The sequence below is a fragment of the Trematomus bernacchii genome, unplaced genomic scaffold (assembly GCF_902827165.1).
Source record: "Trematomus bernacchii unplaced genomic scaffold, fTreBer1.1, whole genome shotgun sequence".
Lineage (NCBI taxonomy): Eukaryota > Metazoa > Chordata > Actinopteri > Perciformes > Nototheniidae > Trematomus > Trematomus bernacchii.
The window spans coordinates 6,615,347-6,637,766 of NW_022987567.1; the positions used below are offsets into that span (position 1 = coordinate 6,615,347).

The 22,420-nt window shown below is 45.0% G+C and overlaps 1 protein-coding gene across 1 annotated transcript in view; it reads right to left on the bottom strand.

The window, feature by feature from the left end:
- Window positions 1–7,272: 7,272 nt before the first annotated feature.
- LOC117478825 (nuclear factor 7, brain-like) overlaps window positions 7,273–22,420 on the bottom strand; it is a 35,697-nt gene continuing 20,549 nt past the window's right edge. The window contains exons 2-3 of the mRNA XM_034125735.1: window positions 16,427–16,566; window positions 7,273–9,087 (exon numbers count right to left, since the gene is read on the bottom strand). Coding sequence (XP_033981626.1) covers window positions 7,688–9,070 — 1,383 coding nt within the window. The 5' untranslated portion in view covers window positions 9,071–9,087; window positions 16,427–16,566 and the 3' untranslated portion in view covers window positions 7,273–7,687. The remainder of the gene's footprint in view (window positions 9,088–16,426; window positions 16,567–22,420) is intronic.

A 22,420-nucleotide genomic window follows, 5' to 3' on the forward strand; every position in this document is an offset into this window, starting at 1 on the left:
ACGATTTGATTGGTCGGAAGGGAAGGGCCGGCGGGCTTTCCTTCCGACCAATCAAATCGTATCACAGCACACTGCGGGTGTAGTATAGAATGGCGAAGTCACGCCCACTTACTTCCGGGTAATGGGACCTTATTTCGGAAAAATTATGCATTGAAGTCAATGGGGAGAGAAAACTTATCTTTCGATCCCGTTTGAATTGTGCCATGAATTACACATATGATGTTTGTCAATCTTAAAAAATAATTTCCATGTCAAAAAAGTCACAGTTTGTCGTAAAACTGTTGAAATATAAGACTATGAAAAATACGTAACTAGAAAGACTACAAATCCCAGAGTCGCGTAAGTGATGTCACAATTGTTTTCCTCCAGCATTCAGATACCTAAGATCAGCGCAATATAGATATAATCTATCTATATGGCGCTGGCTAAGATAAGATAACTTTCACAAGATGCCTGTGTGCTTAGTACCACGTTGTTATTATACCAGCAATGGGTCTTGCTCGTTATTTTGCTTCCCGTCTGATGAAAGGACCAGGAGTACTCTGGATCAAGCTAGCTAGTAGCTAGCACGTTAGTTAGCATTACAGCCTTGTCATTTTGATTAGCCTTAACATGAAGTAACATTAAGTAACCCAAAATGTTAAACAGTAAGAGTAGTAGTCATATTTCGTGAACCCTTTGAAGAGTACTGTCACCGGTGTGATCATTCTATAATACACCATTTAAGCCCGGGGGAGAAATGCTAACGCTAACGTTAGCATCGGCGATCTTCTCTACTTCATGCTATCTGCACAAATGGTTGACATTAAACATTAAAACGACCAGGCAGTTCAGAGAGAATCAAAGGAAGGCAGGCAGGCAGCTTTGCATGACATTCTTCAGGACGTGTTTCATTGTGGTGATAGTGAGGATAGTCAATCGTAGTGTTGACAAGACAGTAGTGACGGCCATCTTGGTGACGTGTGTTGTTGACCAGAGAGATGTAGTTCATTGAGCGTTTCACACAAACAAATGTGTTACTTCACAGTTTTAGGACACATTTTTTTTTTTTGACTTGCAAAATGATCTTTTAAATTGACAAACATCATATGTGTAATTCGTGGCACAATTCAAACGGGATCGAAAGATAATCTTTCTCTTTCCATTGACTTCAATGCATAACTTTTCCGAAATAAGGTCCCATGGGGCTCAACCGGAAGGGGAGGGACTTCGCCACTCTATTGTGAGTGTAGCGTGCAATACTATGTTTCACCACAGATTAATTAAGAGGGGCGCTGTTTCAGTCTTTGTAAAATACTCACTGACAACAGCGGAGAGATGTTTTTTAATACAAATAAAAAATATAAAGAAATACCCAGCCTCCAGGAGAAAACGCCACAGGAGGCTGAGCAGAATCTTCCCTGTGCTTCTCTAGAAGTTGTCTTTATGGGTGAAGTTAATTAACTTAAAATGACCATACTGCTTATAACTTATATAAGGTGTGTATTAATGGGTTTAACTAGAAGATGATAGATGATGGCATTTAATTTAATCTGGCATAATATGATTAGTCAACAGGATGAATTTGTTTATTAAATAGTTCTTTAATGGGATTTTAGCCGCAGCACTACACCTTTTTACATTAGTTAAGTGTTTGCTTATTTTACTTATTGTTCTTTTAATCATGAAAGAGATCAGTTGGTCGTTTTTCCATTTTCCAGTGAAGGCGTTTTTGTTTCATTAGTTTTCTAAAGATCCCATTGTTTATGAGACAACAAGAGAAAGACCCTCCAGGGTGCGTACGGGTGCTGGAAATCCTTGAAAATGCTTGAAATTGTACGAGGTGTTTTCAAGGTTTGAAAAGTGCTTGAATTTTGGGAATGGTGCTTGAATTTGGGATAAAGTGCTTGAAATTGTAAATGCTTTACTTCGCTTTTTAGATTAAAAAAAATAAAGAAGTCAGAGCGCGCTTAATTGCTTCGCTTTTACATAAAACAGCTCCGCTCTGGCCTTCCCGCGCAATGCGCGTGACCGGCAAGTGTTTTTGTTACGTGTGTGACCTGGGCATTCTGATGAGAGTGATAGATGACAGTATGCCAGGAGGTTGCCGTTTCAACGAGCGTTGGCTAGCAGAAGACAAATACAAGCCATGGCTAAGACGAGGGTCAAGCAAAGCCCAAGAGTAGCCTCCTGCAAAGTGTGCAACAATAACGATGCGAGAGTCTGCGCTGACGAGCCACACACCACACGAAAGGTACGCCGTAGTAGAGCATTTTTGATTAGGCTATCGTTGCATGTAAAATACATGACACTTTTAACTGTGCGCGGCAAAACAAGCTCGCCAAAATGGCTTCACTAGTCTGGCAGTATTTTAAGTGTCCGAAAATGACAATAAAATAGCGGTATGCAACGTGTGTGTGAAGCAGAAATCCTGCAGCTCCACCCGCTGTGACGGACCGGTGAGCGAAGCAGAACACACATTAAGAGTTAGACCTAACACACTTAGCTATTTTATCTACCTCTGGAACAAGCTGATTCCGGCGATCGGCCCCAAAATTGGCGATCGGAGCATCCCTAATAATTGTATATGATATGTTTTATAATGATTGATCATTAAAGTGTTCTCAAAGCTGGTAAAGGTGCAGCTAGTTTGAATGACTTTGTATACTGCAGGGTAGCTTGTGAATTTACTCCAGGTGGAACTAAAGTCTGATTTAACACTTGATTAGATTTCACATCATTCATCCACATCTGTAAAGTAACTAAAGATATTAAATACATGTAGTGGGGTCAAAGTAAACCATTTACCTCTGACTTGTGTTTACTGCCAACCTAAAAGTACCTCAAAAATAGTATTGAAAAGTTATTTGGCTGATTGTTTTATATTGGCTCAGCCAGGTTATATGGGATGCCCAGTCTACGTACAGATGGGTCACTCATTTTGAAATATTAAATTGAGTTTTATTTTCTAAAAATTTAAATTGTTCATCCTCATGTAGAATGCTATTATGAAACACACATTTGGTTGTTTATAGCATAAAGAACATCAGATGTGAGGCAGGGAAATAATCATTTGAGTATAAGTATGTGTATATAAATATGTAATTTACAACAGCTGTAAGATGCTTGAAAAGCTTGAAAATCCACCTTGAAAATGCTTGAAAAGTGCTTGAATTTGACTTTGGAAAAGGTGTAAGAACCCTGACCCTCGCATATTATGTTAAGTTTCTGAAACATTGCTTTATTTTCATCTCTTATTGATTTATAATTGAATGTCATTTACTTTAGATGTAAAGAAAACAATCCTGTTATCTAAATGTTAGGATGATGACATTGTCAATCAGACTCAGATTCAGGTTTATTATCAGGTTAAGAAATTGAGTTTGACACCCCAGGCCTAAAATAACTTTTTTAAGTGCTTTTTTTTATGCAAGAATTGAATTGCCAAGATACAATGGAAACAGTTTTCAGTTTGTGAGGGAAGAAATGCAGAGTTTCTGCTTTCCTGATGTCAATGAGGAGCTCGTTCCACCATTCATTCCCACTGACACTTTCCCTCAGCCACAACGCAGACTCTCTGCATCACATTAATGCACACAATGTACACAATATCTGGTCTTTTATTATTACTGCACATATTTTATTCCATTCTATTTCAATGTAAATACTGTTTTTTTTATTTTTACTATATTTTTGTGTTATTTTTAATGTTATTATATTTTTCATAAAATAGTTGTGTTTTTTTAGTTTTGGTTTTTGCACCACGACATCAAGTAAAATTCTTCGTACGTATCAACCTACCTGGTAATAAAACTGATTCTGATTCTGATTTCGGAGCCAGGATAGTGTGTTTTTGGGGGTTACCTGGGTCCCACTCACAGTGGGAGCAGCAATCTGATTGGCTGATGCCGAGTGAAGTGCACGAGCTGGAGTTTAACCAAGGCCAGCACCAGTGTCTTGAATTGGATTATTGCATTAACTGGCAGCAGAAAATGGCAAAAGTAAACACATCCTTTACTCAAGCAGAAGTACAGATACTTGTGTTTAAAAATACTCTGGTAAAAGTAGAAGTACTGACTAAACTTCTTTACTCAAGTCAAAGGAAAGAGGGCTTTGAAATGTACTTAAGTAAAAAGTACCCATAACTAGCAGCTGTTTTAAAGAGTACCTGACCTCCCTTTATATGAATAGAACAATAATGTCATTGTTAGCTAATGAATGTTTCCATGCTGAACAACGGCAACATGACAACGTTTTCATTGGTCCCTCTTCTTTAGAGAAGACCAGGAAATGATGGATACACGGATCGTGTTCAAATCAATAGGCACGCAATGACTCTAAATAATAATGATCACGCCACCAAACACACATTCAAACTAAAGGAACCAGCCTGTTTGGGAAATGTAAGAAGTAGAAAGTACAGGTATTTGTGTTCAACATGTAAGAAGTAGAAAGTACAGGTATTTGTGTTCAAAATGTAAGAAGTAGAAAGTGCAGGTATTTGTGTTCAAAATGTAAGAAGTAGAAAGTACAGGTATTTGTGTTCAAAATGGAAGAAGTCAAAGTAAAAAGTTGTCAGAAAAATAAGTAGTGGAGTAAAGTACTGATACCAGAAAAATTAAGTTAAGTACAGAAACGAAGTATTTGTACTCCACTACTTCCCACCTCTGGCTGTCAGCCAGTGGAGGAGTGGAGGAGAGGAGTAGTGGGAGAACAGGAGGAGGTTGAAGAGCAGTCTGGATGCAGCATTCTGAATTAGCTGTAGCATTCTGATGGTGCAAAGTAACCGTATTAATCAATGTTATTTTGACTTACGGGGAATTTAACCTATACTTCTTTTACATCCTTACAGTCTTCGTATTTAGTGAGTGAAGGGCCGGGACTGACCTACCCGCCTCTCTCAAACACTATTTTTGCTCTAGGTCCAGGACTGAATACCCTTCTCTAAGCACTTCCCCAATATCCCCAACTTGGAATATGTATTGTATTTCCCACCGTGACTAAGAACACTGAGAACGCTGCTGACAACTCTAAAGTTTTAGTATAATCAATCACAGATTTTTGATATTCAAAACAGGTGTCTGCTCACCTTTTGTGTATAGCGCGCTTGATTCAGTTGTCAACAGTGTCTCTTTGTCCTCCCCCTGGACTGGATTCCGTCCCCTGGCTGTCGGTGTTCCTTTCTAGAGATAAGCACTCATCACGTCGGGGTCACCATTTGTTGGAGCAGAACACCTCTGCTACGCGCCGTTCGTTGGATGAGGCTGGATCTCTATTAAATTAAGAAAGGAATTGAAAACACCGGAATCAAAAGTTATAACAATTATCTGAGTTTACTGGTAGGAAACCAAACACATATACAAGTTATACAGAGTACTCGAGTACTCCGGGCTTCAGGTTTGTGATGCGATGCAGATAAAGGTGTCGGGACCCGCCAACTCATCAAACGAGATGAAAGTGACTTCAGGTTTGTGATGCGATGCGGACACAGATATCGGGACCTACCAACTCACCAAACCAAAAAGCATTTTACACTCAAAAACATCAGTATTCATCTCTATTTTTGGGGCGGAGATGTGTCGAATCTTCCTTCCCATTTTCCTCCCAAGCGAATCAGAGTTCCGTGAGGAGGAGCTGTGTAAGCTGATCACCTCCCCCAAGTGTCCTGACTGGCTGGATTCACTTCTGGTCGAGTTCAATAGTTCTCACCAGGACTTGGAATTCCAAAGTTCCATAAGGTCAAAAGTCAATCTTTATCTCTGCCTCGATCTTAACTCCATTCCTTTTCCATGAGAGTTTTTCACATAAACTATCCTATTTTAGACATTTAAACCTTTCTCCACATATTTAAGGAGGTCTTTAACGACTTTAAAAACAACATCTGGCTTTTAGGGGTGAAACAGGCAAGGTGTGTTTATGACACAGAATCTCTGGGTCAGTGAGTTTGAAAGTGAGAATAACATTCCTATTCTAAGTGATTATCAAAACCCGTTTGTGATTACCTAAAACAGTTCAAACAATACATGTTCACTAAAATACAATTCAAAATAATACATGTTTACTTCAATACAGTGTAGAATCATATCTTTTTACTTCAGCACGCAATGACTCTAAATAATAATGATCACGCCACCAAACACACATTCAAACTAAAGGAACCAGCCTGTTTGGGAAATGTAAGAAGTAGAAAGTACAGGTATTTGTGTTCAACATGTAAGAAGTAGAAAGTACAGGTATTTGAGTTCAAAATGTAAGAAGTAGAAAGTAAAAAGTTGTCAGAAAAATAAGTAGTGGAGTAAAGTACTGATACCAGAAAAATGAAGTTAAGTACAGAAACGAAGTATTTGTACTCCACTACTTCCCACCTCTGGCTGTCAGCTATTGGAGGATAGGAGTAGTGGGAGAACTGGAGGAGGTTGAAGAGCAGTCTGGCTGCAGCATTCTGAATTAGCTGTAGCATTCTGATGGTGTTTGACAACTCTCTGTATTTTAGATCAATCATGACCAAGCCAAGTTTCAACAGACTCTACTATTCCTACTTTTTATTCTGAGACGCGTCATGTCAGTGAGGAAATAAACATGAATAACATGAGGAAAAGAAGCAACTTGTTTTCAGTCTGAAGAAACCTCTGTTCTTGTGAAACTGATTTAATCAGAAATGTTAGTTTGTTTATTATTTGACAGCATTGTAACATCTGTTTGCTCTTTCTCATTAAATGTGATTGTTGCTGCTTTAATAATCTGAGTGACATCATTTTTAATATTAATGAATAACTCTATTGTAACATACATGTTTTTATATATTCAAGTAGTGCACACATTACTTTATCTTCTCCATTATATATTTTAATTTACTATATATTATTATATTTTATTAAACGTCTTAGCTGAATACTCAACTCTGATTGGTCAAATTAGAAGTTTAAGAGGTTGTTAATACTCGATAACACACCGTTGCCAAGAAATCAGTATTTTAGATTGAGATTAAATCCTTTAGAGTTAATAAACGTGTGCATTTGATAATCCACGCTGAACAGCAATGGGTCGTCCTCTCTGTTTAGGCTTCTCCTGGGAAAACTGGGTTTAACATTTACTCTGTATTTAAATACTTAGAAATCTCTTTAAAACATTTATTTTATTCCCTGACGAAGAGGTCTGTCAGGGAGTTAATTTAAACCCAGTAACTCTGTATGTTTTATATGATTATACAAGTTTAAAATTGCATGTAATAAAACTAATAAAAAATGTATTTTATTTTGGATCTGATAAATGATTCGCTGCTCAAACTCGCAGTTGGATTAAACATATTATTTATTTATTTTCCCATCATGCACAAATAACAAATTAACAATTTATAACGACATAGAATCAATAAAACAGAGAAGGTTAAACTATAACCTGACATAAAGATCTGAATCTGGGTGAGATCATTTCAAATCTAAAGAATATATATCTCTTATTTCCTCTAAAGGAAGCAGTTCAGCATATTTGATGTACATGATGTTACTTGGATAAAAGTGTCTGCTAAATGCACGTGTTTCAATTTAATAAAGGTTGACAGTATGATCAAAAAGCAGATTATCAAACTCAATAACAACAAGAATAAAAACATGTTTAGAATAAAGAGACCGCAGGAGGACAGGTTCAGAGGTCAGTGAATGATCCCTTTAAGAGATGCTCATCATAGATATAATGATCCTGTGTATCTCTACCTGCTCTGATCCACTGTCACACACACCTTCAGTGGTAATATCTTCACTTCCTCCCAAGTGTAAATGTATGGAAACATCTTCTCAGTGAAAGTGTGTGTGAAGGTGTGTATGTGTGTGTTAGTGTCAGGATCAGAGAACGACAACTTTCCTCTGTTCCAGTCCAGACTCACTCTGACCCTCTGGAGCTCCTTCTGCAGGCTGAGAGGAGTTTGTGGAGCTGGTGGTGACCATGCTGAGTATTTACCTTGAAAGAAACATATTCTCCATAATCCAGACTCTATGTCTCCCTTCCTCTGGGCAGACTCTGCTGACACACCAAGTACCCAGTATGTACTGTCTGTGACCTGGACATCCCAGCTGTGAGTCCCTGAGTTAAAGCCCTCAGAGCCCAGGACACAGATGTGTTTATCAAACCTCTCTGGATTATCAGGAAGTTCCTGTCCCCCTCCTAGTCTCACTCTGGTCAGATCTTCAGACAGGATGAGTCTTGGCTGAGCAGTGTTTGGGTCCAGGATGAGAGGAGAGTAGGACACCATGTCCTTCATCTTGCTCCAGATGTTGAAGCTGAGGTTGCCCAGGTGTTTGGCCTGGTCTATCAGAGCTCCTGAGGGCAGCTGTGGATCCTCCAGCAGGGGGCGCTGCAGCCTCTCCACTGCAGCCTTGTAGTTATGCATGAAGGAGACGTCTTCAGCTCTCAGCTCCTCCTCTGTGGCTCTGACTGTGTGTGAAAGAGCTGCTATCTCTCTGCTCACAGCCTCCATCTTCTCCTCCATCATCTTCCTCTTCTGCTCCTCTTCCTCCCTCAGTGCAGCCATCCTGGCCTCCTCTTCCTCTTCTAGAAACTGGTGAAGCTTCTTAAACTGCTCCTTAATCTGCGTCTCTGTGTGTTGAGCCTGGACCTTCATGTGTCCTGCTGTTTGATCAAACTTCACTTTAACTTCTTCAAAGAGCTTCAGTTTCTCCTGAAAGGGCTGCAGAGCTTTCTGGAGCTCCTCTCTGAGATCCTGAGCAGCTTCATCGATGGGTCTGAATCTGTGGTTGGTGTGTGTTTTTGAATCTCTGCAGATGTGACACACTGGCTGCTGATGGTCCAGACAGAAGAGTTTGAGTTTCTCAGAGTGCAGACTGCAGAGAGCCTCTGGAGATCTCTGATCTCTCTCCAGTAAGAAGGTCTCACACAGGTTCTTTAAAGCAAAGTTAATAACGAATTCCTTTGAAGATTTTCTCCTACAAACTGGACACTCCTTTACTTCTTTCCCATCCCACCAGTTCTGCAGACAGGCTTTACAGAAGCTGTGGCTACAGGACAGAAGAACAGGATCTCTAAAGACTTCCTGACAGACCGGACAGCAGAGATCTTCCTCTAACCTGGAAGCCATGTTGTCTCTGAGTGAAGCTGAAAACACAGCAGACAGGAGTATACAGTCAGTCATGGCTCCCCTCCCCCTCCTCTAATGACTTCACTGAAATTCACTTTTGGCGCTTTTCCACTGCAGGACCTAGCACGGCTTAGCACGGTTTTGTTTGGCTCGGCCCGCTTTTTTTTTGCTTTTCCACTAGGGGTAGTTCCGGCTCACGGGTACTTTTTAACTTTTTTTCTGGTCCTCGAAAATCGAGGTTCCTACCGAGCCAACAACCGAGCTGAATATGCTAAACTAGTGACGTAAACACTCCCGACTGCTGATTGGTCAGAGAGAATCGTCAAAATCGTTGCGCGAGACAGTCCCCAAGCGTCGCATAAGCACCATTTTTAAAACAGACAAGCTACCGTTAAACAAATCCATAAAGAAATGGCAGCAACAAAAAAAACACACCGTGGTTGTTTGACGAGGTACAGACGTTACTCCATCTCGTTGCGGATGAAAAAATACAGCGGGAGCTCGACGTCGCAATGCGAAACGACGCCTGGACTCGGCAACGGCTGCAGGATGGTACGTTTTTGCGAACGCTCTGTTCTTTGTTTGAAAGCGTTGTGTCCCTATCTATTGTAAAGCTCATTTCTAACAAACATGCCTATTTTATCCGTACATTTATGTTCGACAACCCATGCTTTTATGGAGCCCCGAAGAGCTACGGTTAGCACAGATAGCATTAGCAAGAGCTATTGTTTGCTAACACCATATGTACCATTGTTTACGTCCAGTTTTCTAGAGTTAAGTAAGAAATAGGCATGGCAAAACGACTGGAATTGTGACTTTTTTTCAACTTTAGATCATCGTCAGTAAGTAAAATAAGCAATACCAATGTGTGGAAATGCTCTGTTACAAGTAAAGTAACATACCAAAAGTAAAAGTAGTAAGAATCACTATTAATGTTGCAGCTAGTAAAATTGTGTGTGACATCCTAATATATTCTTGTATATTCTTCATTGTTAAGTATTGTTGCACTTTAAACTGGTCTCATAATTATTCATACTTATATTCATTTGTAATTATCCATTTACTTCATGACTGTATATTTGTACATACTCATACATATGTATACATATATTTATATTCATTATCAACAGGCTGGACATAATGTAATTCACTTTCACAATCATTGTAAACTTCTAGGGCCAGAACCGTCTTTAGTTCATCCTTACCGTTGTTCTGTTTATACTTATATATTTTATTCTTATATCCTTACGTGATAGTGATGGGAATTATGGCTCTTTGAAGGGAGCCGGATCTTATGGCTCCGTTCCTTTCAAAGAGCCGTTCAAAAGAGCCGTTCAAAAGAGCCGTTTTTTTAAGGTTACTAGGTTTATCTGCAAAATAATCACCAGGATAATGATTGCCAGACCTAATGTCAATAATCGGCATTGTAAACATGACACAAGGTGGCGCCATATCCATGTCATTCATGTCAGTGAATGTACTTTGAATTTACCCTCTGTATGTGTTAAGTAAATAAAGTTGCCTTGCCTTGAATGAAATTCATGCAACTCTTAATATTAGATACTGTGTTTTTAAGTGGCGATGGAGATTATTTGTTGACCCTGCTTTAAAGGATATTTTGCCTTTACAAATGGTGCGCTTTATCACTGCCTGGGTTTTGGTTGAAGTGCATCCAAATGCTGCTGCGTTTTCGCGTTTGGCTCATTTTCCATCCGAAAAACACGTCGTCTACCTGTCCTGTACCACTTGTTATGACTTCTCTCTCGCGCGTATTCCGTTAAGACCCACCCCATCTCACTCCTCGTGCTGAAACCTACCAATCAGAGTAGTGGCGGATCTTCACAGAATACGTTTGGGGAACAAAATCAAGCTTTTTAAAAGGCGAGTGGATTTTGGCAGGCAGTGAGTGCGGACCGTGCGGACCAACGATTGAACGATAACAAGAACGGCTCTCACCAAGTAGGACTCGGTTCCCCTCGTTCGTACCAAAGAGCCGTTCAAAAGAATCGGCTCGTTCGCGACCGACACATCACTATTACGTGACCTGTACCTGTCCTGTGTTTTTCATTCTTATTGCTGTTGCTGCTATGACACCTGAATTTCCCTACGGTGATTTAAAAAAAAAAAAGTTTATCTTATTGTCTTCCAGGCAAGAGGAAACGAGGAGAGGAGCACCTCACAGTCCTGAGGGAGATGCACAGTGCAGATCTGGCCCAGCAGGAACGGTTGTATTTATTTTTATAGTTTGCTTTGTTATTTGCACTTGTTTGATGATTAAACTGTTTGTTTGTATTTTTATCGTGATTTCCTCTGTCTTAAAGGTGGGGTAGGTAGTTTTGGAGAAACCAGCTCGAGTGCGCTAGAAATTGAAAATACACAACCGGAAAAAATCTGCCACTTCCTTCAGACTTCCTTACAGAGCCCCTCCTCCAACACACACGAACGCGCACATGACCAATGAGGGCACGAGATAAGTTTGTGCACAGATGGAAGGCTGACAGGCAGGTAGGCCATCCAGTTATTTTAGCCGGGCCGACTAAAATGATTGGTCGTGCTTTTTACAGTACTACGGCTTCCACAGATGACGTTTTTTTATGGATTTTTTGTCAAAGCACATATTTATTGCTATCGGGATGTTAAGAGCATTCCATGGAATATAACAAAAAGTGTATCTCGAGCCGGTTTCTCAAACTTACCTACCCCACCTTTAACAGTAGATCTAAACAAACAAAACAGACCTTAACCTGTGAAGCCCAGAGCCTGTTTTTCAGGTCTCAGGCTCGAAAATGACATTCCCAGAACAAATGACCATATCTTCCCTTCTAAAAGGGTTAAATTAATAATCTTTTTTCTCAAAGTAATGATAAACCTGTGAGTTGGATGTAGAAAAGTCAGAATCAATATAGATGTTTTTTATTTTAAAGAAATTTCAGATTGAACATAGTAAAAAACTGTAAATTATAGTGTCCGTACCAAAATAATGTTTTACTTATAGTGAAAACTACCCTTGGATGATGGTAAGGTAGACTAAAAGCTTTAGGAATCCAAAGTACAGAGAGGTTTAGCAAAACAAACTCCACCTCTGAGGTGATTTGGGTGGAAATGGGGGTTTTACCGGTTCTCTGGAACCCATTGGTCGAATTTGGTGATTGACATCTCTTTCTGACCGTTAGAGCCAATAGAATCGAAGGGGAATCTCCCCACTCACACACATGGTAAAAAAAAAGGTGGGGGCTTCGCGCTTGCAGTTTTGCATCAGAGCGAACCTATACTCTAGCTCTGACATCTGGAAACGGAAAAGCAGGTTTATTGCTTATGGATTATCAGAAATCATTTCAAAGGGACACAGACACATTGGGTTAACCTATGGATTAACTTCAGCGGCGTTTTTATCCTTTTAATGCCATTGAAGACCACTTTGGACCAGACTACGACACAGGTAAACCATGTTAGCGTTTTTAGCTACCTAGCGCCACATGTTTTGATGTCTGTTTTTGTTTATAAAGTCGCGAGTTCGTATCATAGAGTGATAATGTATGTACCCATCGATTCTGTGTCATCTCACGATGTGAAACGATGTGTTGGATGTGCAGAAAAGATAAATAATAAGGTTTTATGAGTGAATTCCGGTGCAGTAATCTGTTAGAATTTTTCGCTCGTTGCTAATTCAGAGGCTCAGCATTATCATTGTGGGTTTATTTTTGAAAAAAAAATTAAAATGATCAGTTAGATGAGTTTCTTTCTTACATGGATATAAAACATTCATAGTTTATTAAATATTAAGATGCCCTCAGACACTGTTTCCTCAGATGACGCGTTTTCCCCCCCGATATCGGGGGTGCGGTGTAGAAGAGGTTAATTTATTAGAAAGATTTTCTTTTCATGATCTGTTATTTTCTCAAATGTTCTTATTATGGGGCAGTACGCGGTGGCGGGGTGTGTGTGTACATCAGTGACGCTTGGTGCCGAGATACTGTTGTTGTTAGCCAACACTGCTCGCCACTGGTGGAATTTATGGTTCTAAAATGCCGTCCTCTTTACCTGCCGAGGGAGTTCACAGCAATTCTTGTGGTGGCTGTTTACCTCCCGCCTAACCCCAGTAGCGAGGGTAAAGAGGAGGCACTCGGTGAACTGTACAGAGCCATCAGTGAGCAGCAGACAGCACACCCAGACGGCCTTCTCATCGTAGCTGGAGACTTCAACCACGCTAACTTAAAAACTGTGCTGCCTAAAATATATCAGCATGTCGATTTTCCAACCAGGGGAAATAACACATTAGACCTGGTCTATACCAACTTCAAAGGTGCTTACAAGGCATCCCCCCTCCCCCATATCGGCCTTTCTGATCACCTCACTGTTCTGTTGGAACCAGCTTACAGAGCCAGGGTAAAAGCCATCAAACCGGTTTCAAAACAGGTACGGGTGTGGTCAGAGGACAGCACAGCTGCACTCAGAGACTGCTTTGACACTACAGACTGGGACATGTTCAAGCAGGCAGCCACATACAACCATCACACCAACATACAAGAATACACAGAGACGGGCTCCATCACCAAATGCATTGACGATGTGACACAAAACAGAACCATCACCATCCGGGCCAACCAGAAGCCATGGCTGACAGGGGAGGTCCTCACGCTGGGGAAGGTCTGCAACATCGCCTTCAAAGCCTTCAAAGCTGGAGATCCAGCTGGGCTGAAACCAGCCAGGGCTGACCTGACCCGAGGCATTAGGAAAGCAAAACAAAAATTCACCCGAAAAATTACAGGACATTTCAAGGATAGCAGGGACTCGTGTGCTGAAGGACTGCGCGGAAGAGCTCACAGATGTCCTCACAGACATTTTTAACATCTCCCTGAGCCAGGCTGTTGTTCCCTCGTGCTTCAAGGAAACCACCATCATTCCAGTGCCAAAAAAGTCATCTCCATCCGGCTTCAACGACTACCGTCCCGTCGCACTAACTTCCACCATCATGAAGTGCTTCGAAAGGCTGGTCATGAAGCAGATCACATCCACCCTCCCCCCATCGCTGGACCCGTTTCAGTTTGCCTACCGAGCTAAACGGTCCACAGAGGATGCAATCTCCTCCGCTCTCCACCCAGCCCTCACACACCTGGACACTAACACTAAGGCTAAGACTAAGGACCCATATGTCAGAATGCTATTCATAGACTTCAGCTCAGCATTCAACACCATCATCCCCCAGCAGCTTGTACAAAAACGTACAGACCTGCGCCTCAGCCCCTCCTCTGTAACTGGTTGCTGGACTTCCTCACAGAGAGACCACAAGCTGTACGGGTCAACAATAACACCTCAAACACCCTCATACTGAGCACGGGGGCCCCCCAAGGATGTGTGCTCAGCCCCCTTCTCTTCACTCTGCTGACCCACGACTGCAAACCCATCTTCAGCACCAACCACATTGTGAAGTTTGCAGACAACACTACTGTGGTGGGTCTCATCAGCAACAATGACGAGACTAACTACAGGAAGGAGGTGAACCAGCTGGCCCTGTGGTGCCAAAACAACAACCTCTTCCTCAACCTGGAGAAAACAAAGGAGATAGTTGTTGACTTCAGGAGAACCCACCGTCGACCCCCTCTCCCCCTGACCATCAACGGCGCTGCTGTGACGCAGGTGACCAGCACCAAATTCCTTGGGGTGACCATCACTGATGACCTCACCTGGAAAAACAACACCACTGCACTAGCGAGGAAAGCCCAGCAGCGCCTGTACTTCATCCGGAAGCTCAAGCGAGCCGGAGCATCACCCCCCCATCACGCTGTCCTTCTACCGAGGCGCCACCGAGAGCATCCTCAGCAGCTGTATCACACTGTGGTTCGGAAGCTGCACCGCCGCCGACCGCAAGAGCCTGCAGCGCATTGTGAACTCTGCCCAGAGGATCATCGGTGCCTCACTCCCCTCACTACAGGACATATACAACACCCGCCTCACCCGCAAAGCACTCAGCATTGCGGGTGACTCCACCCACCCCTCCAACAGCCTCTTCGGCCGCCTGCCTTCAGGAAGAAGGTTCCACAGCCTCAGCTGGGGCACCGTCAGGCTGAGGAACAGCTTCCTCCACCAGGCGGTCAGGATGCTGAACTCTCTCCCCTCCCTCCCTCCCTCTCTCCCCCTCTCTGACAACTCTCCCCTGAACTCCCCCCCCCCCCCCCCCCCCCACACACACACACACACACACACACACACACACACACACACACACTCACAACCAACCTCCCTCATCCAGCACCAGTCACTTTTCTGCCCATCTCCGCTGCTACTGCACTGAAACTGTACTTTGAACACTTTAAATATATTATTAACATTTTAAACTGTATACCACGTTTATCTAGGCCCTTTGTTTTGTTTAATGTATACCACGTTTATCTAGGCCCTTTGTTTTTTCGCTTCCATATCCTCCATTGTTATGGTGTTTTGTGAGCTGTGTCGCATTGAAGATAACGTCACGGCAGTTTTACGCAGCGTCGCTCCGCCCGCCGAACAGCCGATCGCCCCGCCTACACTGCGTCGTTAACTACCCCAGTTACTAACTGTAATGGAAACGCAGCTTAAAGGTCCCATGTCATGCTTTTCTGGTTATTACCCATCCCCTTGGGTGTTATGTAGCTTTGTATGCATGTAAACGGTCTGCAGAGTCACAAACCCTCAAAGTACACCCTGTCGCGAGTAAACTCTAACACTAACTTTTCTGTTTGGCGAACTATGTGGCGAACAGCCAGGCTGTGAGTGTGTATGTGTGTTCAGGCTGAGTTTCGCGGTGTCTCGCTGTCTCGCAGACCCCACGCAGCAACCAGGAAACAAGACCAGTAATCCAGCTCACACTGTCCGCTCCTCGAGCCTCAAAGGGCGGAGCAGCGAGCCCCGCAACGTCCCGCCAACACGGCACCCAGACCCCACGCAGCATTCTCATCTGTTTGTCATTACTGGTGTCATTTCCTGGCTGCTAACGCCATTGTAACACATAATCACTGATGTTCCGCTGTAACGGTGGTGGACTCAACAGAACTCAGTGGGCGAGCTGACCAATCAGAGCACACTGGGCTCATAGGGAGGGGGGGGGGGCAGGAGCTCCATCAAGCCGTTTAGGACAGAGAGTGAATACACATACTATACAGAGATTCTGTATGAGAAACCAATGTGAGTTTGGAAAATTGAACAATGTAAATCTGTTCTAGTAGACCTCAACAATGGAATTATGATCAGTAGAAATGGCCATGACATGGGACCTTTAAAGTGAGCATGGCCTACCAAGGCCAAACTAAACCCTGCTAAGCCGTGCTAGGTCCTGCAGTGGAAAAGCGCCATTTGAGTATTGTTTGGAGTCAGACTCACCTTCAGGGGGTGGAGGGTCCGCAGGTTGAAGCAGCAGTGTTGTAGTTTCCACTTTTCTCTCCTGTAGCTGAACTCAGAGGAAGTTGTTAGTTTGGTCTGAAGGTGAATCTGATCGTCTGTTTTTCAGTCCGTCTCTCTCTCTGCAGTGAGGGAGAATAACAAACTGTTTCCTGATTTATCTCAGGTGAGTCAGGTGAGGGAGGAGCTCTGTCACGCCTGCCAAGTATCTGGCTTGAACGAGCATCACAGAGCAGCAAACTGAGTTTCAATGGATGTTTCCGTCTGCACTTGTTTTCTTGAGACAACAGGGCATGTTTGTTTTTTTCTTTGAGGGAAATAGTTTTTTTGAAGCTGTTGTTGGCCTGTGGGAAAATGTAATCATAAGAAATGACTCCGGAAAAGCTGCAGATAGAGCCATAAGAAATGAATGCAACTGATTATTTAATGTTTAATCTTGTTTTTATGGGCAATCATTTAAGCTTTGTTAGTTCCAGGTTTAATATGTGCAATAAGTTCATTTCAATAAGTTTTGCAATAAACATTGAACGAGTCGGGCCCTCGACTAGTACCCATTTTTTTTATTTTGGCCCACTGTGTATTTGAGTTTGACACCCCTGCTCTACATCATCATCAAATGGTTCTCTCTCTTTCAAAATCATTTGCAAGGCCCTCTGAGCAGAGAATCTTTTGGCCATCTTGATCAGTTGTGATAAGGACCCAAACTGGAGGAGCTTTATTTACCCGAACACCCTGTATGTAATGTAAATGTGTAGGGGGGGGTGTACAGTGGGTGGTAATTGAAAATGTGTTCTGATATATGTTCTTCAAAGAAAATGAGCCAAGGCCATTGAGTGCGAGTTTGAAAAAATTATTGAGGATATCATTTTTCTTTAGATAAATAATGAAAACGGGTCCCACAGACCCGAACACCATACAAGGGTTAGGTGTGTTTTTGTGAGCACTTTGAGCTTAGTCTCTTGTATCTTAAGTGCTATATAAATACACTGTATTATTATTTATTACGCAGCAGCTGTTAAACAACCTGTTTACAGATGTGTGTTTCACCTCTCTTAAGTTTCCTGTCATCTCTCTACCAACACTTATTTAATAAAGTCGTAAAATGCTCACAAATGATAATTAAAACAAGTATAAAAACGTTCGTTAAAATGCAACAAATATGAAAATATATAATTAATTTCATTTCATTTCAAACCTTTATTTATCCAGGTGTATCCCCCCTGCTGAAAAAACCAGCATAGACCAGCTTAAGATGGTTGCTGGTTTTAGCTGGTTTTAGGCTGGTGTTAGGCTGGTTTACCCGGCTGGACAAGCTGGCCAGGCTGTTCTATTTCGTCCCTACTGACCGCCAGAGGCGGTGCTTTTAGCACTGGATATGTCCATCGTGCGCATGCGCAGTACGAGTACCAATATCAACAAAGTCACCTGTGACCCACGTGACACCGGCTATATCAGCCGGTGTCATCAGAGGATCTGTTCCCTTTCATCTTCTCGCTGCGCGAGTACCGTGGCTGCATTATTGCAGCCTACAGCGTTCAGGTTTGAACGTTTGATCTGAGGGATTTCTCTGCATACAGCTGGCCGCGGGGAGCTTCGCGACTGATAGTTGGAGCTACGGGTTGTTAACGCGTCCTCCAGGAGCTGTGGCCGGCGGTGCGCCGTGCAGAGCCTCGACGGACAGGTTCGTGTCAACTTGTGGTGATGGCTGTGTTCCCGCACCCTCTCCCAGCTAAGTTGTCCTGATTGCTGTCTTGTTATTGTCGGGCTACTTTCTGGTGACGACAGTGTTCTCGCCTCCTCTCCCATAAAGTTGCCCTTATGATGCTCTTTCGAAAGTTCTGCTTGTGGCGTTGTGCCCGAGCTATCTTTAGCATTTGAGTTCCCAGCTTTCGCTGCGTCTCATTTAATTGTATGGAAAGCCCACAGTGCCATCATTTGCCTGTTTTTTGTTAGGTACAGAGAGTAAGGTAAGTTCTGGCCAGAGTTACTACTGTAACTACGGTCCTAGGCCATGCAACTACGGCATGGTTACTGCTGTAACCATGGCCTATGGTTCTTGCGGGCTGTTCTATTCCTTAGAAGCTAATTAGCTTCATTCTCAGCGACTGCAGTAGCGCTATATTGTTGTATTTACCACTCCTAGTGCTAGTCTCCTAGCACTAGGATGGGTAGATGCGGAGAACAATCTTCACTGTGTGTGCTGTGTGCTCCGCATGTGTGGCCATTCACCGGCCACGGTTACTTTTGCCATAGTTACTACTGTAGCTACGGTTCTAAGCCGTTTAAGTATTGGCCATAGTTACTACTGTAACTACGGGTCTACGCCTTGTAAATACTGGCCATAGTTACTACTGTAACTACTGTTCTAAGCCGCGTAAGTACTGGCCATAGTTACTACTGTAACTACGGTTCTAAGCCGCGTAAGTACTGGCCATAGTTACTACTGTAACTACGGGTCTACGCCGTGTAAATACTGGCCATAGTTACTACTGTAACTACGGTTCTAAGCCGTGTACGTACTGGCCATAGTTACTACTGTAACTACGGTTCTAAGCCGCGTAAGTACTGGCCATAGTTACTACTGTAACTACGGTTCTAAGCCGCGTAGGTACTGGCCATGGTTACTACTGTAACTACGGTTCTACGCCGCGTAAATACTGGCCATAGTTACTACTGTAACTACGGGTCTAAGCCGCGTAAGTACTGGCCATATTTACTACTGTAACTACGGTTCTAGGCCGTGTAGGCTGGCCATGGTTACTACTGTAACTACAGCTCTGTGCTGTTCTCTTCTTTGGAAGCTAGTTATCTGGTCTTAAACATTGTGTTTTTTGACTTGATTTCGCTTGATTGTTAGCAGCAGCCGCTTGACTAACACCTTGCATGGACCGTTTAGCTTCATTATTTAACTCAGCTGGTGAAGGCAGTGCTCTCGCTCCCGCTCCCGGTAACGTTGCCCTGTAACGTATCACTCTGGCTATTGGCAGCGGCCACTTGGCTAACATCTGGCGTGTTCGGCGTGCTGCTTGATTCTTAGCAGCAGCTGCCTGGCTAAGCTGCCCTGTTAAGCTTCTTCGTTTAATCTAGCCAGGTGTAGGCAGTGCTCTCGCTCCCGCTCCCTCTGCTAGTAGCGTGGGTGTAGGTCATTCACATCCCCCTCTGTGTTCGGCGAGTAGGAGCGCGCTCTACTCTTTCCGTTCAGCAGGTAGCCGGTGAAGGCGGTGTTACCGCACCCGCTCCCGCTCACCCCCGAAGAGGCTCCCCACTCCTCTGCTCAGAGCTCTTTGCAGTGCACGGAGGACGGCTCCATGGCGGCCATTATTCGTGCGGCCCTGGTACGCTTGCAGCTTCAGGTTCCGCAGGCCGACCCAGGCTAGCGCCTTCTTCAGGCATAACCCTGCCCCCTTTCATTCCCACTGTTCCTCCTTTAGAGGAGTACCTGAGGGAGCTCCATGCATACTAGAGACACACCAGGGCCCTCTCCCACTCTGCTGCCATGCAGGATCCGGCGAGGGTGGGGCTGGGTCGCTTGCGATCCATTGAGCCTGCCATCGCCTCCCCGATTCTGGCCCCGGATGCCAGGCGCCCTTGGCCTCAGTGCAGGGTCACAAACGAGCTGCTCTGTAAGGCCTACGACACAGCGGCACGGGAACTCCCTCTCCCATCTGATACTGGCTGTCTCTACCTCTCTGCAGCAGGCTCCGGCTGAGCCTTCTTTGCTGGGCCTCAGTAATGCATCACTGCAAGCCTTTGCCCTAATGCTAGGGAATTGGGACGAGTCATGTCCTTTTGGTGCAGACTCGTCGCCAGGTTTGGCCTGCTTAGTCACCACTGTCGGAGATATGTCCTCCGTAGTGTGCCAGTCGAGTCAGGGGAGCTGTTTGGGGCAGCTGCCCTGTAGGCATTGGAGCGTGCTGCCCAAGCTAGGCAGACCAGGCAGCAGCTCTCGGGTCTTTATAGGCCTGTGCCCACTCCCAGCAGGCCCAGGGGCCCCTCTAGCAACCGCACTCAGCCACCAGCTTACAGTGGTGGTCTGCGCAGGTCCCAGCGGCCCACTCATCCGTTGTGCCCCCGGCTGCCGGCCTTCTAGGCGGCCTCGTGCCTCAGAGCCTTACCGGCCTCCCCCCAGCAGCAGCTCAGCTACTGGGCTGTCTGTACTTCCGGCCCTTGGGTGGTTTTCACCTTAACCCAGGGGTACGAACTGCAGTTCCGGCCCCTAGCCTTCGGCCGGGCCAAAATGACAGTCGTCAGCGATCCGGCAGATGCCCTAGCTCTAGCCCAAGAGTTGTCCGTCCTTCTGCCCAAGGAGGCAATCGAGCCAGTAGACCCTCTGCTTAGCCCAGGGGGTTCTACTCTGCGTACTTTCTCGTGGCCAAGAAAGTCGGCGGATTTCACCTGCTCTTGGACCTCAGAGGAATCGACAGATTCCTCGAGGTGCTGCCATTCCATATGCTGACCGCAGCACATGCACAGGGGGAGTGGTTCGCAACCGTGGACTTTAGGGATGCCTACTTCCTCGCGGGCCGGGCAAGAGGGTGCCTGATATTCAGTTCCTCCGGCCCTTGGGACTGACGGCTGCCTCAGCCGTTGGGCCCTTAGGCCCGCTGTCGTTGTGCCCCATGCAGATGTGGCTGATCAGCCTTCTCTTGGATGCCAAGTGGCACAGGCACAGGAAAGTCAGAGCGTTGCAGCGTTGTCTCCACTCTCTGTCACGCTGGAGGGGCAGGGTCTATCTCCTGATGGGCGTGCCCATGGGCGCCATCCCATCCCGCCAGGAGACCGTCACCATAGGTGCATGTCTCTTAGGGTGGGGTGCAGTGCGGCAGGGCAGGACCGCTCAGGGTCAGTGGTCTGCCCAGGAGTGTGCACGCCATGTCAATGTACTAGAGCTTCGGGCTGTGCAGCTTGCACTCACGTACTTTCTACCCCAACTGAGGGGCAAGAATATGCATGTTCCTTGGGACAGCAGGTACACTGTTGCCCAGACGGCAGTCCCTTCTAGAGAGTGGACGTTCTCACTCCACTCTGAATTATGTGGCTGCTATTTCTGCCCGACATGTTCGGGTCGACGGCGCCACGGCGGGGTGCCGCAGGTCGGTGTCCCTCTTCCTGAAGAGGGGCTTTACGGCAGCGTCCCCCTAGCACCCCGAGGGCTCCGGCTTGGGACCTGCCCCTGCTGCCGGATGCCCTATCATCTCCTCCCTTCGAGCCCCTGGCCCAGGTGGGGCTTTGGTGGCTGCCCACGAAGGCAGCATTTCTGCTTGCCATGGCCTCAGGGAGGCAAGTCGGGGAGTTACATGTCATCTCCATAAACGATACATGCCCGAGGTGGGACTCTCAGGTGTTGCCCTTGGCATTCCTGCCCAGGGTGCTTCCACAAACCCACTTCAATCAGCCTGCCCAGCTGGCACGCTTTGACATTCGGGAGAACGGCACGTCGAAGTTGCTGTGCCCTGTGGGTGCCCAAAGGGCGAATATCGAGGCTACTGCCTGTATACGGCAGTCGGAGCAACTCTTGTTTTTGCCATAGCGGCACTAAAGGAGGTGTGCCCTCTACCAGTGGCTGCCCCACTGGGTCGTCGATACCATCTCACATGGCTACGGGGCCAGTGGCCGCCCCCGGCCATCTGGGCTGAGATACCACTGCAAGGAGCATCTCAACATCTTGGGCTGCCCCGAGAGGGGCGCCCCTGGAAACCATCTGCGCCGCGGCGTCGCGGGCGTCTTCTGGCACATTCTCCAGTTATCGGGTTAATGTCGCCACTCCCCATTCTTTGGGCGTGGTCCTTTTGCCGAGCTCCACTGCTTCCAGTAGTGAGCCAGGGCTTGGATTCTTCATGACATGGTTGGTATAAGTCATCCAGTGCTAAAAGCACCGCCTCTGGCGGTCAGTAGGGACGAAATAGAACGATAGTTACGGCTGTAACTACGGTTCTATGAGTCCCGGATGACCGCCAGAGTTTCCTGTCACTCAGA